The sequence below is a fragment of the Podarcis pityusensis genome (genome assembly GCF_964106645.2).
Source record: "Podarcis pityusensis genome assembly, chromosome: 6".
NCBI lineage: Eukaryota > Metazoa > Chordata > Lepidosauria > Squamata > Lacertidae > Podarcis > Podarcis pityusensis.
Window position 1 is genome coordinate 2,425,390 of NC_138030.1, and position 14,318 is coordinate 2,439,707.

General features: G+C 51.3%; 1 protein-coding gene across 2 annotated transcripts in view; it reads left to right on the forward strand.

Moving 5' to 3' along the window:
* Positions 1-10,618: 10,618 nt before the first annotated feature.
* NOL4L (nucleolar protein 4 like) overlaps positions 10,619-14,318 on the forward strand; it is a gene marked incomplete at its 5' end in the record, with an annotated part of 131,212 nt that continues 127,512 nt past the window's right edge. For both annotated transcript variants that reach the window (XM_081011128.1, XM_081011129.1), the window contains one exon: positions 10,619-10,972. In XM_081011128.1, coding sequence (XP_080867254.1) covers positions 10,619-10,972 — 354 coding nt within the window. The remainder of the gene's footprint in view (positions 10,973-14,318) is intronic.

Here is a 14,318-nt window from a genome sequence, read left to right on the forward strand (position 1 = left end):
AAAAGACAAACAATACAAACAAATTCTTGTCATAGCCTTATTTTTCTAAATATTGTTAAGTGGGCCTCCCCAAGTCCCACCTATCTGATTTTCATTTTACTTCATCTTTAGCAGTTTACATATATCATAATTTCTAACCATATTTTTTCCACCACTTAAAATAACTTCACATTTTATCACTTACAAATAATACTATTTTAAAATCCCCTATCTTCTACTTCTAACCCTACAGCCTATATCCACTTCCAAAGCTATTCTAAGGTTTAAATATTAACATATTTAAAAAAAATATTCCTTAAACTTCTTCCAATCTTCTTCCACCGTCTCTTCTCTCTGGTCTCGGAGTCTCCCGGTCAGTTCGGCAAGTTCCATATAGTCCATCATCTTCAACTGCCATTCTTTGATAGTTGGTAAAACTTGTTTCTTCCAATTCTTCGCTAACAATATTCTCACAGCTGTTGTGGCATACAGAAAAAAATAACATCCTTTTGGGGGATTTCACCCCCCCCCCCGGCGCAGAAAATTGAAAGACTTCAGTGCCTCTATTGGCACTTGCTACCTCTCAAGCAACCTGTGAAATGTATATACAAATCTCTCTCAGACTGACCTGAACTTCTCGCTTGCCCTCAAGCATCCCAGCAGATCAGAAGTTAAGTATCACAGACTCATAGAATCATAGAATTGTAGCCAAAGCATACATGGCAGGTAACTGTGTTCTTTTATTTTATTTATAAAGGCCGTTATAAAGCGTCACAAGCTGGTATGCAAGTTTAAAAGGTTTCGAAAAAGCAGGAAAATCACAATGCACTAATGTAAATCCCAAAGGCACCATTTAATAACTCCTGAACACCAGAAAAGGCTTGTGTGCACAAGTATGGGGTTTTTTTTAAATTATTTTTTAATTAATGATTTATTTACGTCATCAAACAAACAAATGAACAAAGAAAAGTACATGTAGCATCTCCATTTTCAATTCATAGATTCTTTTTCACAGTTTGTTTATATTCTGCATGAGACATATTTGTCATAGACATTGGGGGGAAAGAGAGGGAGGGAGGGAAGGGGATGGGGAGGATAATGATCTTTCGATCTATTGCATGGTGTTTGTGCTGTGTTTCTGTGTCAGCATCATGTGGGTACGTCCTTTATTAAAATATTTATTTATTTTTATTGGCGAGAGATTGGAAGGTACAGAGCTTGCATGGTTGTGTTCGGCAGGTTGCAGTGTGGCTGGTTGGTTTGTTTGTGTGAGGGGGGAGGCACAAGTATGTTTTTAACCAGTGCTGACAGTTTCTTAGATTCCATTGGAGGGGCCACCACAAAGAAGGCCCCGCCCCTGGTTGCAGGCACATCCAGTAGGGCATCTGTAGTGGAGCATCGTGTTGGGATATGGCAACAGGGAGATCCGCTCATCTCATAGAGAGAGAGGCCCATCTCTTGGAAGATTCAGGATAGAAAAAAAGAAAGTCTTTCTTCCCGCAGCACAGAGTTAAACGGTGGAACTCACTGCCACAGGAGGCAGGGATGGCCACCAACCTGGATGACTTTAAAAGAGGGTTGGACAAATTCATGGAGGACAATTTTTTTAAAAAATATTTTTTATTAGGAATTTCAGCATAGCAAATTATCAAAACATATCATCTTCATTATTTCCCCCTTTATTCCCCCTCCCCAAGAAAAACCCTCCCTCCCTCCCCCCCCAGACTTCCCTCAGCTCCTCTCTCTGATTTTTCAATACATGTTTTTCTCTGCATATTGTAAAGATCCTCAAATTATCGGTCTGTTATATTAAAAAATCAATAAATTTGTGTATGCTTATTCAAACCCTGCCAAGGAGTCCATTTTGTTGTTTTTTTAAGTAGTTTGTAAAAAGTTCCCCTTCTTCTTTAAAGCCACAGTTGCCCTTGTCTCGCAGTTTGTATGTCAATTTCGCCAGTTCTGCATAATCCATCAATTTCCCTTGCCACTGTTCTTTTGTTGGTATTTCCTTATACTTCCATCCTTGTGCTATTAAGACTCTTGCCGCCGTTGCAGCATACATAAATAAATTCTTTATTTTCCACAGCAGGGGAGAGTTGGTCTTGTGCTTGCGGGTTTCCCACTGGCATTTGGTTGGCCACTGTGAGACCAGGATGCTGGCCTTGATGGGCCATTGGCCGCATCCAGCTGGGTTCTCAGCTTCCATAATCTTCATGGTGCTGTGTTGGCTTAGGGCAAAAGCCAGGGCAATTTATCTCAACCCAAAATCTGGCATCTGTCTTAACTTTCAGTGCTTCTCAGATATGACAGTCCCACCTGGGCAAATCGACGTGGCAAGACGGGCAGGGCAACTTCTGTTTCCTGAAACGCTTGGCTTTGGATGGTTCCTTTAAATCCCCTTTTGAAGTGGGAGGCAAACTGGGTGCTCTTTCTTTCTCCCCTTCCTTCCTCATTCCTTTGGCTGCCTTCCCGCAGCCAAACTCCAAACACACCTGGAGCCTTGCTGGCTGAAGCAGCAGGTAGTAAAAGAAAAGGGTCAGCAACAAAGGAGTAGGTAGATGATGTTACAGAGGCCTCCTCTCCTCCCAGTTCAAGGGTGGATTCAAAGGCCCGGGAGGAACCGCCAAGCCATTGCCTGCCCATCCTGGCACCCAAAGAAAGCAGCAGCAACCAGGGGTGGGGGGTGGGGGCGGGTTGCCCCAGGTTCCATCATGGAGGGGGTTGACAAATTATCAAGGAACAATTACTGCCCTACTAGGGCGGTTCATAAAAAACTTTAAAAAAAAAAAAGCCTGCTCCAAAGGTCTTCTCTTACTACACTAGGGATTATATAGCTATATTTGAAATTTCATGCCTATCAGTTAATATCTTGACCTTCCTCCACGAATATAGCTGTTTACTTGGCCGTTTTCCTATGTCGTGAAGGCTGAAATTTCAACAAAGCACATGCCTTGAGACCTGCGGGCAGTATACAAAATTTAACAGCAGCAGCAGCAGCAACAACAACAACTGCTTTAAAGGAATGGGGAACTGGCATTGCTGGTGTGGGGTAGAAAAGCAGGCCTTAAAAAATGACCAGTTTTGCTTGTTGTTTTAAAGGGCTGGATCTTAAGTAGCAATCTGAGCAACGGAAATCAGCAGGCAAAGCTTTTCATGACATGGCAACATTTATTTCACCTGCTAATGTCTGCTGACCAAGCTGCTTTCAGCAGGAAACGTAACGGGTAAAAAAAAAGTTGGCAACCTTAGTTTTGGGTAACTACGTTTTCCTTGCTTCGCTTTCCACTAATGACAGAAGAAACCAAAGTGCCTTGCAAATGTGTGCAGGGAGCGAAGTCGTTCTGGGAAGCATCAGAAGAGAAGGGTGCCCAGCGACCATTTTGTGACTAGGTATTTTAAGACTTTTACAGTACTGAGTAAAGCTTTGTTCGGTCCATGTTTCATCATTCCACGTGACATCATTTTAAAAAGTTTGCTGCTGCAAACGTGACCATCTTCATAGCCATTTGCTCCCAGTGGTCCACGATTTCTAACTGGTGGACTGAGCCCAAGATCAGTTTCCATCTCTCTGATCCGAGGGCCAATACATTGGGCCTCGCTCCTTTTTGCCTCAAGATATCTGATTTGTACAATTGATTTGTTGGGGCAAAAACTCATGCCCTTCAGAGGACGTGCTAACAGGGGCTTCTGGGAATTGTAGTCCTCAACATCTGGAGAGCACTAAATTGGTGAAGGCTGGCCTACATGATAATCTCACACAAGTGAGCATTCTGATGAAAGAGTACACAATTTCTGAACTACGCTGTGTTTGTCTTCGAAGCACCTCACAAATTTGGCTGTTTATTTTTTGCTTCAGCAAACCAACACAGCTGCTTTCCAGAATCTTTCTCATCTGAGGTCAAAACCCTGAATAGCAGCATTTAAGAGCCAGCAAACCAAACCTGGATCTTTCCTATCAATTAACACAGCATGACCCTTTCGCCTGCCAGAGACAGAACTCGATGGTTTCATCATGAGGATTTGCATTTCTCTGTTTGCTTGGGCAATTTGTTTGCAATTCGCACATGAAAATGGGGACTAACTTATAACATACCTAACTTATAACACACCTAATCTTCCAAGGATGCATGTCTGAGCCCCAGTCTTTGCACCCCACTGAACATTGGAGAAGACAGAATCACGGAAGTGCAGAGTCGGAAGGGACCCCGAGGGTCATCTAGTCCAACCCTCCACAATGCAAGAATCTCAACTTAAGCATCCATGACACGTAGCCACCCAACCTCTGCTTGAAAATTTCAAATGAAGGAGAGAGCCCTCCACTTCCTGAGGGAGATAATTCCACTGTCGAACAGATCTCTACTCATTGACTTTGCAAATGCCTGGCCTGCAGTTTTGAAAGACAAGAGGGTGTTTTGTCCTGTGATCTGTATTCAGTCTACTGGGTGAACTTTTAGGCCAAGCACGATGCAATTCCTTGGTTGTTCACTAGTGTACATTCACATGTATGCAGACCCTGCAAGTGTCCCTATTTCCCAGGGACATCCCTGATTTAGAGATGCCATCCCGGTTTCTGATCTGATCCCGGAATGTCTCACTTTTCCTTAGGATGTCCCTGTTTTCACTGGAGAAATGTTGGAGGGTATGGAGTAATCATCATCATCATAATAATAATAATCATAATTTATTTATACCCCGCCCATCTGGCTGGGCTTCCCCAGCCACTCTGGGTGGCTTCCAACAAAATATTAAAATACCATAATACATCAAACATTAAAAGCTTCCCTAAACAGGGCTGCCTTCAGATGTCTTCTAAAAGTTTGGTAGTTATTTTTCTCTTTGACATCTGGTGGGAAGGCGTTCCACAGGGCGGGCGCCACCACCGAGAAGGCCCTCTGCTGGTTCCCTGTAACTTGGCTTCTCGCAGCGAGGGAACCGCCAGAAGGCCCTCAGAGCTGGACCTCAGTGTCCGGGTAGAAAAATGGGGGTGGAGACGCTTCTTCACATATACTGGACCGAGGCCGTTTAGGGCTTTAAAGGTCAGCACCAACACTTTGAATTATGCTCAGAAACGTACTCAGAGCCAATGCAGGTCTTTCAAGACCGGTGTTACGTGTTCTCGGCAGCCGCTCCCAGTCACCAGTCTAGCTGCTGCATTCTGGATTAGTTGTAGTTTCCGCGCCACCTTCAAAGGTAGCCCCACGTAGAGCGCATTGGAGTAGTCCAAGTGGGAGATAACCAGAGCATGCACCACTCTGGCGAGACAGTCTGCGGGAAGGGAGGTTCTCATCCTGCATACCAGATGGAGCTGGTAAACAGCTGCCCTGGACACAGAATGGACCTGCGCCTCCATGGACAGCTGCGAGTCCAGTATGACTCCCAGGCTGCGCGCCTGGCCCTTCAGGGGCACAGTTACCCCATTCAGGACCAGGGAGTCCTCCACACCTGCCCACCTCCTGTCCCCCCAAAACAGTAATTCTGCATTGTCAGGATTCAGCCTCAATCTGTTAGCCGCCATCCATCCTCCAACTGCCTCCAGGCACTCACATAGGACCTTCACTGGTTCTGGTTTGAAAGAGAGGTAGATCCCCGAGCTGCCTGAAGGCAATCCTGTATAGGGAAGAGGTTTTTTTAAAAAAAGTTTAATGTTTTATTATGTTTTTATATATGTTGGAAGCTGCCCAGAGGGGCTGGGGCAACCCAGCAAGATGTGTGGGGTATAAATAGTAAAATTATCATTATGGAATGGGATGTCCTTATTTTCATCGGAGAAATGTTGGAGGGCGTGTGCATTAAAGAAAGGCAAGACAGGTTCATACTGAGCCAGAGATCTGCCTCCATGAGCTACTCAGAGGGCGACTGAGTACTCAGACATTTACACATGCAAATAGTTAAGAAGGGAAAGGAAACAAGGGACAAGGGTTCTTGGTGAACATCAAGGCTGCCAGACTCAAAAGAAAGCAATCTGTCACAATTAAGATATTTGTCACTAAAAGGAACTGTATGACGCCTCCTGCTGACATCACTGTGGAAATAAGCAGCCTTAGCTTTACCAGGGGAAGCAAAGCAAAGCTCCTTCCTGTGACAAAATCTGTAGCATTTTTAAAAATCCAGGTGTCGATTAGATCCCGAAATGAGAGCCTCGCCCCATTAAGAGTTCACAGCAGAAATGCACAACCCCTTCTCGGTCCCCACTGAAGCTTCCAAGCAGCATCTTGGCTCCTACAAAGCTCATATTAAATGCCCACATTTGTTTATAAGTCATAGAATGATAGAATTGTAGAACTAGTCCAACCTCCTACAATGCAGGAATGCCTCCACGGAAGGCAATTAAGGCCACTTTGCAGAATTCTGGATGAAATTCCCCATAACGAAAGCGAAAACGAGGTGTGATAAACTTCAAGGGTTATATAATTCCAAGTGGTTTTGACCAAAGAATGGAATTAAAATTACTCATTGTTTAAACGTCTCAGTAAACACACAGAGACTGCATGAGTGATACAGTAGGTCTAATCTTTCACTGGGTTGTTGGTAGGAGACCATGGAGGAGGGAGCCTTTGGGGCTGAAGGCAAACCTCTGGAGAGTTACAGCGTCTGCTATGCTGTGGCTGTACAGTCAGACCTCGTGTTACGTTTGCTTCATGTTACGTTTTTTCAGGTTGCGTCCCGTGGCAACCCGGAAGTACCGGAAAGGGTTACTTCCGGGTTTTGCCGCTCGCGCATGCACATAAGTGCTAAATCGTGCTTCGCGCATGCGCACAAGCGCCAAATCATACTGCGCAGGTACAGCGCTTCAGGTTGCGAACTTTTCATGTTGCGAACGGGCCTCCGGAACGGATCCCGTTCGCAACCAGAGGTACCATGGTAGTACATTAGGTATGTAAGACAGAGAGAAGCATATTATGGGAACGAAGTGGGATAATAATTGTAAAGCACCCAACATAGGGAAACATATTAAGAAGAAGAAGAGTTTGGATTTGATATCCCGCTTTATCACTACCCAAAGGAGTCTCAAAGCGGCTAACATTCTCCTTTCCCTTCCTCTCCCACAACAAACACTCTGTGAGGTGAGTGGGGCTGAGAGACTTCAGAGAAATGTGACTGGCCCAAGGTCACCCAGCAGCTGCATGTGGAGGAGCGGGGAATCGAACCCAGTTCACCAGATTACGAGTCCACTGCTCTTAACCACGACACCACACTGGCTCTCCCTAAATGAACATACTTCTTCCTTAAAGGTTTTTAAGCAGAGGTTGGATAGTCATCTGTCATGGATGCTTTAGCTGACATTCCTGCATTGAAGGGCTCCAGGTTGTCAACATCCTTCTTAAATTGTGGTGCCCAGAACTGGACACAATATTCATTGTGCGGTCTGGCCAAGGAAGAACAAAGTGGGACTATAGGACTTCCCTTGGTCGGGACACTATACTTCTGCTGACACAACATAGAATAGCATTAGTGTTTTTTGCTGCTGCATCACACTGCTGACTCATGTTAAGCTTGTGGTCTACTAAGCCCTCTAGATCCTTTTCACATGTACTACTGGCAGGCCACGTGTCGCCCATCTTATATTTGTGCAGCTGGTTCTTCCTGCTTAAGTGCTGTGGGGATTAAATGAGGAGGGGGAAGAACCATGCCTGCTGCCTTGACCTCCCTGGAACTTAAGGTGGTATTATTGTTATTATTGCTTATTAATTTATATATAAATGCAATACATAAATACATAATAAACTGGGAAGGTCCAACTCAGGTCTTGCCATTTGGAATGCTCCACATTCCCTGGTGCTCACGACAGTTTGCCCATGATAAGAACACATCTGTTGGATTTCTTTTTATTTAACATAATTGTTACATTATATAAGCAAAACCCTGCAAATACACATACACATATACACTTCAAATAAGCACATATACATGAAAAAGGAACAAAAGAGAAAAGAAGAAAAGAGAAAAGAAGAAGAAAAGAGAAAAGTTGGAAGAATTTCTTCCAAATTTATTTTACAAATATCTCAATATGAAAATAATAAAAAAAATTCATTGATTGACTTCCATCGCTTACACATCTGTTGGATTTTTAAGGGTAAATGAAACTAATTCTAAGAGGGCTGATTTTAAAAGTGGGTGGGGGTCTTCTTTAAATTTCTAGAGCAGCTTCAGTCTTGGGGGGGGGGGGGGAAGGATTTGCACTTGAGCGGTGCAATCCTGTCCATGCCTTCCCTATTGTTTTCAAAGGCGTGTGTAGAGGATTGCAAACTTTGAAATGAGCCCGCTACACCCAGAGAAAGTTGAAAGGGAGGTGTAGGAGAAGTGGGGAAACCCGCTGGATGGGAATTGTAGAGCAGAGGGAGTGGTGCTTTTTGAAGGGCAGTCCATATCTCCATCATTTGCCTTGTGGGGCTGGGTATGGGGGGGCTGGTTTGCCTTGGGGCCCAGAATACTCTCTCGGAGCCTGGCCTGGCCTCCAGGCAATTTCCTACTGCAGGGCTGGCCACAGGACAGTGATGTATCTGTCTGTCTGCTTGGAAAGGGAAGTTAAATGGAGAAGAGGTGGGTGGAGGAAAGGCCTTTGGCCAGTTTACTAAACGACTTAGCAGTGGCCATTATTATCTGGGAGGAAGGGAGGGGTTGCAGACCGAAGGCCGTAGCTCCTCCAGTGGGTCACAGCTGTTCAGTTTGAGAAGTGTTGAGAACAGCCCTGAGATCTGCAGGTATAGGAAGAAGAAGAAGAGTTTGGATTTGATATCCCGCTTTATCACTCCCCTTCAGGAGTCTCAAAGCGGCTCACAATCTCCTTTCCCTTCCTCCCCCACAACAAACACTCTGTGAGGCTGAGAGACTTCAGAGAAGTGTGACTGGCCCAAGGTCACCCAGCAGCTGCATGTGGAGGAGCGGGGAATTGAACCCGGTTCACCAGATTACGAGTCCACTGCTCTTAACCACTACACCATACTGGCTGTTGGGGTTATACACATTTTATTAATTATTATTATTAATAATAATAATAATAATAGAAGTGAGCAGTAAAGCACCTCACAACCCTTTATGTCCTTGCTCTATTTCCCCAACTCTCCAATTCCAAACTCACTAGTGAGGAAAATGTACTCTGCACATGCACAGAGTGTGTGTATGAACTTAACAACACTTAGCTTTATACTTTAAAGTGATTATTTTGTTAACGTTATTAATGTTGTTTTATAGATTATAAATGCTGCATTGATTTGTTAATCATATGAGTTTTGCTGTAACTGTGACATTTAGCTTATTTTTATTGCTGTTTTATTAATGGTTTTTTATATATTATAATTGTTTTATTGATTTGTTAGTTACTTTGTATTATTTATGCTGTATTTAGAATCAAAAAATCATATATGTTCTGTTATTGCTATTTATTGTTTGTAAGCCGCTCTGAGACTCATTTGAATGAAAAGTGGCGTGGAAATTCAGTAGGTCAAATCGGAGAGCCACTGACAAGGTGATGATGAAAAAACCACATGGTTTTCAACGGGGCTTGCTGCCTGGTAATTATGCACAGGATCGCACCGCAACCAAAGTACCGTATTCACAATCCCAAAATCAATGCTGAGCGGCGTTCGGCACAGATTCAAGGGCACTGTGTCTTTTAATCCGTCACGCGTTGAGAAGTGGGCCCCTAACCATTTCACTCTCTCCCCACTCTGCACATGCTCAGACACCCCTCTTTTCTCCTTTCCCACGTGCTGGGGCGACGCCACGCCCCCGGCCCGCTAGTCAGTGGCGAGGGCATTCTGCACATGCTCGTCGGCACCGGCTGCGTTTCGCCGGTCGCAAATGAGGTCAGCGCGAAGCTGCTGCAGGTCTCTAACCTCGGTCGGGAAAGCGGTGCACCTGCCTGCGACCCAGCAGCGCCCTCGGGGCGGCGTCTGCCGGCCTCGTCCGGGTCCGCCTCCCCGCCGCCCAGCTGCGCGCCCGGGCGGGCCCGCTTGGCAGCGTGTCCGGCTCTCTCCCGGGCGCCCTCCTCCCGGCTCGCCAGGCCCGGAGCGCCCCCTGTGGCCGCCTGGCTGCCCCCGGGGCGCCCCTCCCTCGCCGCCCGCCTGCCTCCTTCCCCGGCCGCCTCGTCGCCGGGCAGCCGCGCCGTCCTTGCCCCGGCTCCGCATCGCGTCCTTGGCCCGCCGGCGCGCCCCGCCCCGTCCCTCGCCGGCCAGCAGAAGCAGAAGCAGCAGCAGCAGCGCCGGCGGCGGCAGCCCGTCGTTGCGCGCGGCGCCCCGGGCGAGGACGAGCCGAGGCGGCGGCTCTAACAGGTGGGATCCCGCGGCGAGGGGGCGGAGGAGCCAGCGGGCGGGGGCAAAGGAGGAAGGAGCGGCCGGCCCCAGCCCCAGCCGCCGACACCGACGCCGCCTGCCAGGCGAACTGGTGCCCGCGCCACACCAGCGCCTGCTGCCGCCCCAGCTCGCCGGTGCCTTCCCAGCGCCGCCGCTGTCCCGGCCGCCCCCGTCCGTCCCGCCTGCCCCCCGCCCGCCCGCCGCGGCGCCGGCCTCGCCCGCCCGCCCTCGGGGCTCCTCCTTCCGCGCTCGCCTTGGCCACGCCACGCCAGGCAGGGCGCCGCGCTCGGCGCTCGCTCGCGCTCTCCGCCCGGGACAGGGGCTGCTCCGCCGCCGCCGCCGCCGCGATGCCGAAGCCGACCCAGCCGCCGCCGCTCCTGCTGCGCTCGGCCAGCGGCGGCGGAGGCAGCCGCCCCGGGGACAGCGAGCTGGGCCGGCAGTTCCGGGACTGGTGCCTGCGCACCTACGGCGACTCGGCCAAGACCAAGACGGTGACCCGGAGCAAGTACCAGCGCATCGCCGAGGTGCTGCAGGGGGGAGCCGGCGCGGGCGGCGGAGGCGGCGGCGGAGGAGAGAAAGGCAAGTTCCAGTTCTGGGTGCGCTCCAAGGGCTTCCGCCTGGGCAACGGCGCTCGGGAGCCGCCGGCCGCGGCGGCGAAGATGGGTCAAGTGGTGGTCTATGTGCCGGTGAAGACGGGAACGGTTAGTGCGCCCCAAGCCTGTCTGTGCGTCCGTCCATGTGCCGTGTCTGTGTTTTCCCGGGTGGGTGGGTGCCATGGGGGGGGGGGGTCCGGCACCGCAATGCCCCGGAGGGTGTGTGGGAAAGAGGGTGTGTTGGTGCCCCGGCCCAGCCTATCCCGCCACCCCCCCTGCCCTGTCCCGTCCTGTCCCGTCGCACCCTGTCCCGTGCCGCATGGCCAAGAGGGCGCGCCGGAGCCAGACAGATGCCCGCGCCTCCAGCCGCGCCCCCTCCCGCTGCCCTCCCCTCTCCCTTGGCACAGCAGGAGGTCATTTGGGGGTGGGAGCAAAGTGGGGGCGGCGGCGGCGGCATGGCTGCGCTCTCATGTCTCCAGCGCTCTCCTCCACGGGGTCGGGACAGTCCCTGCTGCCAAGACCTCCCCCCTCTCTCCCTCCCCGCCCCGGGAGGTCATTTTTTTGGGGGGGGGGGAGAGCGGAGACGCTGGGGAGGGGGAGGTGCCCCGCCTCCTCCTTCCACCCCCCCGCCTCCTCCTCCTCCTCCTCCAAATGTCCCACTTCCTCGAGCTCAGCAGGCGCCGGAGCGGGGCGGGGAGCGGGGTCGCCTTTGCGCGGGGCAGCCTCTCTCCCCGCGCCCCTCCCGGCCCAGCCAGCTGCAGCTTCAACCCCCCCCCTCCCACCACCTCCACCGCCTTCCTCGTGCCAACGGATTGGGGGCCAAATCGCCCCCTCCCCCGGGCAGGCGCGCGCGCGGAGAAGCGCGATGGAGAAGGGACCCCCAGCCAGCGCCTTCCCCGCTGGCCCGCTCCCGGCCGGGCGCCCCTCCACCTGCTCCCCCTCGACTGCCTTGTCCCGGGGAAGAAAAGAGGGAGAGGGGGGAGCCAGCCTTCCCCTCCCCTCCCCCTTTGCCCCCCGAGGGGAGGGGGCGGCCGGGGCTGCGCCGGGCAGGTTGCGTTGCGCGGCGCCGGCTGCGCTCGGGGGTCTCCGCCGCTTGCCGCCTGTCCCGCCGAGGCGCCCTCATTGTTCCGCGCCTGTCCGGCGGGCCCAGGACGCCGCGCCGCCCGCCCGGCCTCCGCACACCCCCTCGGCCTCGCCTCCGTCCCAGCAGGCTGCTTGCCCGGGAAGGCGCAGCCAGCCAGCCGAGCCGCCCCCCTGCCGCTCCCGCCCAGAGCCCGCATTGTTCCCTTGGCGAAGGCCGGGGCGCTTTCTCCAACCCCCCCTCCAAAGCGCACCCCCCAATTTAAACTTTCCGCCGGGGTGCGCGGACGGGGCGGGGCAGCCAGGAGCCGCCTCGTGCATTTGGACATTGGCGCCCGTCCCCTCCCTGGGACGCCCCCGGCCCGTCCGCATCCATCCATCCATCCCTCCATCCTCCCTCCCTCTGCTCAGCTGGCTGTGCCAGGGTGGGCTTGGGCACGCTGGGAAATAGAGGGGGCGCGCGCTCTCTTTCTCGCTCCCCCCCCCCAGCTCTCTCTCTCTCTCCAGCTCGCGTCTCTCTCCCCCCACCCCACCCCGCCCCGGCGAGCCAGCCCGTCCCTTGCACCATCTGCCCAGGAGATTGGGCGCCTGGCAGACAATTGCTCGGAGGTGGCCTTGCTGGAAAAGTGCACTTCTGTGTGCGCGCCTGCTCCCCTCCCCTCCCCTCCCCAAGCAAGGAGGCACCAGCTTAGCTCTGCTGCTGCTGCTGAGCTCAAGGGCTGGCAGGGAGAATATTCTCCACGGGGAAGAAAAGTGTCTAGCAGAGGAGAGGAGGAGGAGGGATTACTTATTTATTTAATATTTCCCCCTCCTTCCTTCTCCAGCGCTGCTCCTCGCAGGCTTGCTGCTGCCATCAGGAGGGCACAGGAGGGGTTTTTCTTTTCCAGGCTGGGGGGAGGATGCCATGAGGGCAGCCCATCTGTGTGAAATGGGGCACGGCTTGCCTCCCATCTGGCCTCCCTGGTTATGGGGGGAGGAGGACGGCCATTCTCTTTCCCCTTGCCCCCCTTTACGCAGAGAGCAATTTTTAGTGGATTTTAGTGCTGGAGCTAAATTTGGAGAGGTATTCTGACTCGAATGTTGCAAACACCCACTGAAAGTACCAGAAACCCTGCTTCTCTTTTCTGCTTTGTGCATCCTGCTTTTCTCAAATGATGTGCTTGTTTGGGGGTGCCCCACGGGGCCTGGGCTGCCTCCTTCCCCAGAGTTTTTGTGTTGTGAGTTCTCTCTCTCTCTCACACACACACCCTTAACCAGTCGCTGTGTGGTTTGGGACACCCTGGGGCCCCCCAGAGTCTGCCTTGCACAGTGACTAGCAGAAGCCAGGGAAATCCTGTGTGTGTGTGTGTGTGTGTGTGCCTCTGGGCCCAACACTTGCTTCCCTTTCCTGCGGGACCCACTGCACACCCCATGGCTTCTCCAAATCAACAAGCCACACCTTGGCCTCGTGAGGTTCAGAGGAGGGACCCAACAAGCTCCAGTTCAGTCCCCAGAGATCGCAGTACCTGCCGGGGCAGCGGAACTGACGTCTGCTGGGGAAGAAGGAAGCCCAAAATGGCTCCAGCCCCTCTGCCATCTGCCTCAAACCCACCTGACCAGTTTTTCTGCTGGCCACATGGCTCCCAACTCCCCCTCTCCCAATATTTGTGTGTGTGTCTCTTTTTGTTTGCTTTTGGTTTAGCCTTTACCTTAGTCAGTGGACCTGTAGCCATTTTTTTGCATGCAATTATAAAATAGTTTGCATGCGCAGAGGAAGTGCCATCTCTTGCCTGATGGGACTGTCCTGGGACAGACCAGGGCATGAGTAGGGAAAGTCAAGGAGTGCCCCCCCCTCCATCTTCCTCCCCAGTGTTAGAAATTAGCCAGGCACTTTTGGCAACTGGCACGGGTCCAATTGCTACCATGGGGAAGTCTCTGGATGATTAGCAGATGAACTCTCCATTTGGCTGGGCCCTAAAGCTTTCTGCAGCAGGTAAAGCAGAAGAGGTTATGTATTGCAATTATAGTCCACCTTTCTCTCCAAGAAGTACATGGTTCACCCCCGCTCCTCAGTTAACCCCTACAACAACCTTGCGAGGTAGGTTAAGAGGCTACGACCCAAGGTCACCCAGTGAGCGTCATAGCTTAAATGGGGATTTGAACTCTGATCTCCCAGGTCCTAGTCCAACTCTTGAACCACTTCTTTATTTTATTAAATTTGTATACCACCCTGTGCCCACAGGCCTCACACTACACCCCACTGGCTTCCCAGAGTACGTCTGCTATAGGGCAGCTCTATGAATTAAGTAGGTAAATAAATATGGGGAAAGCAAACTGTCACTTAGAGAAGGAACGGAAATATTCTCCTTGAAGCTTGGATTTATTTTATTCTGGA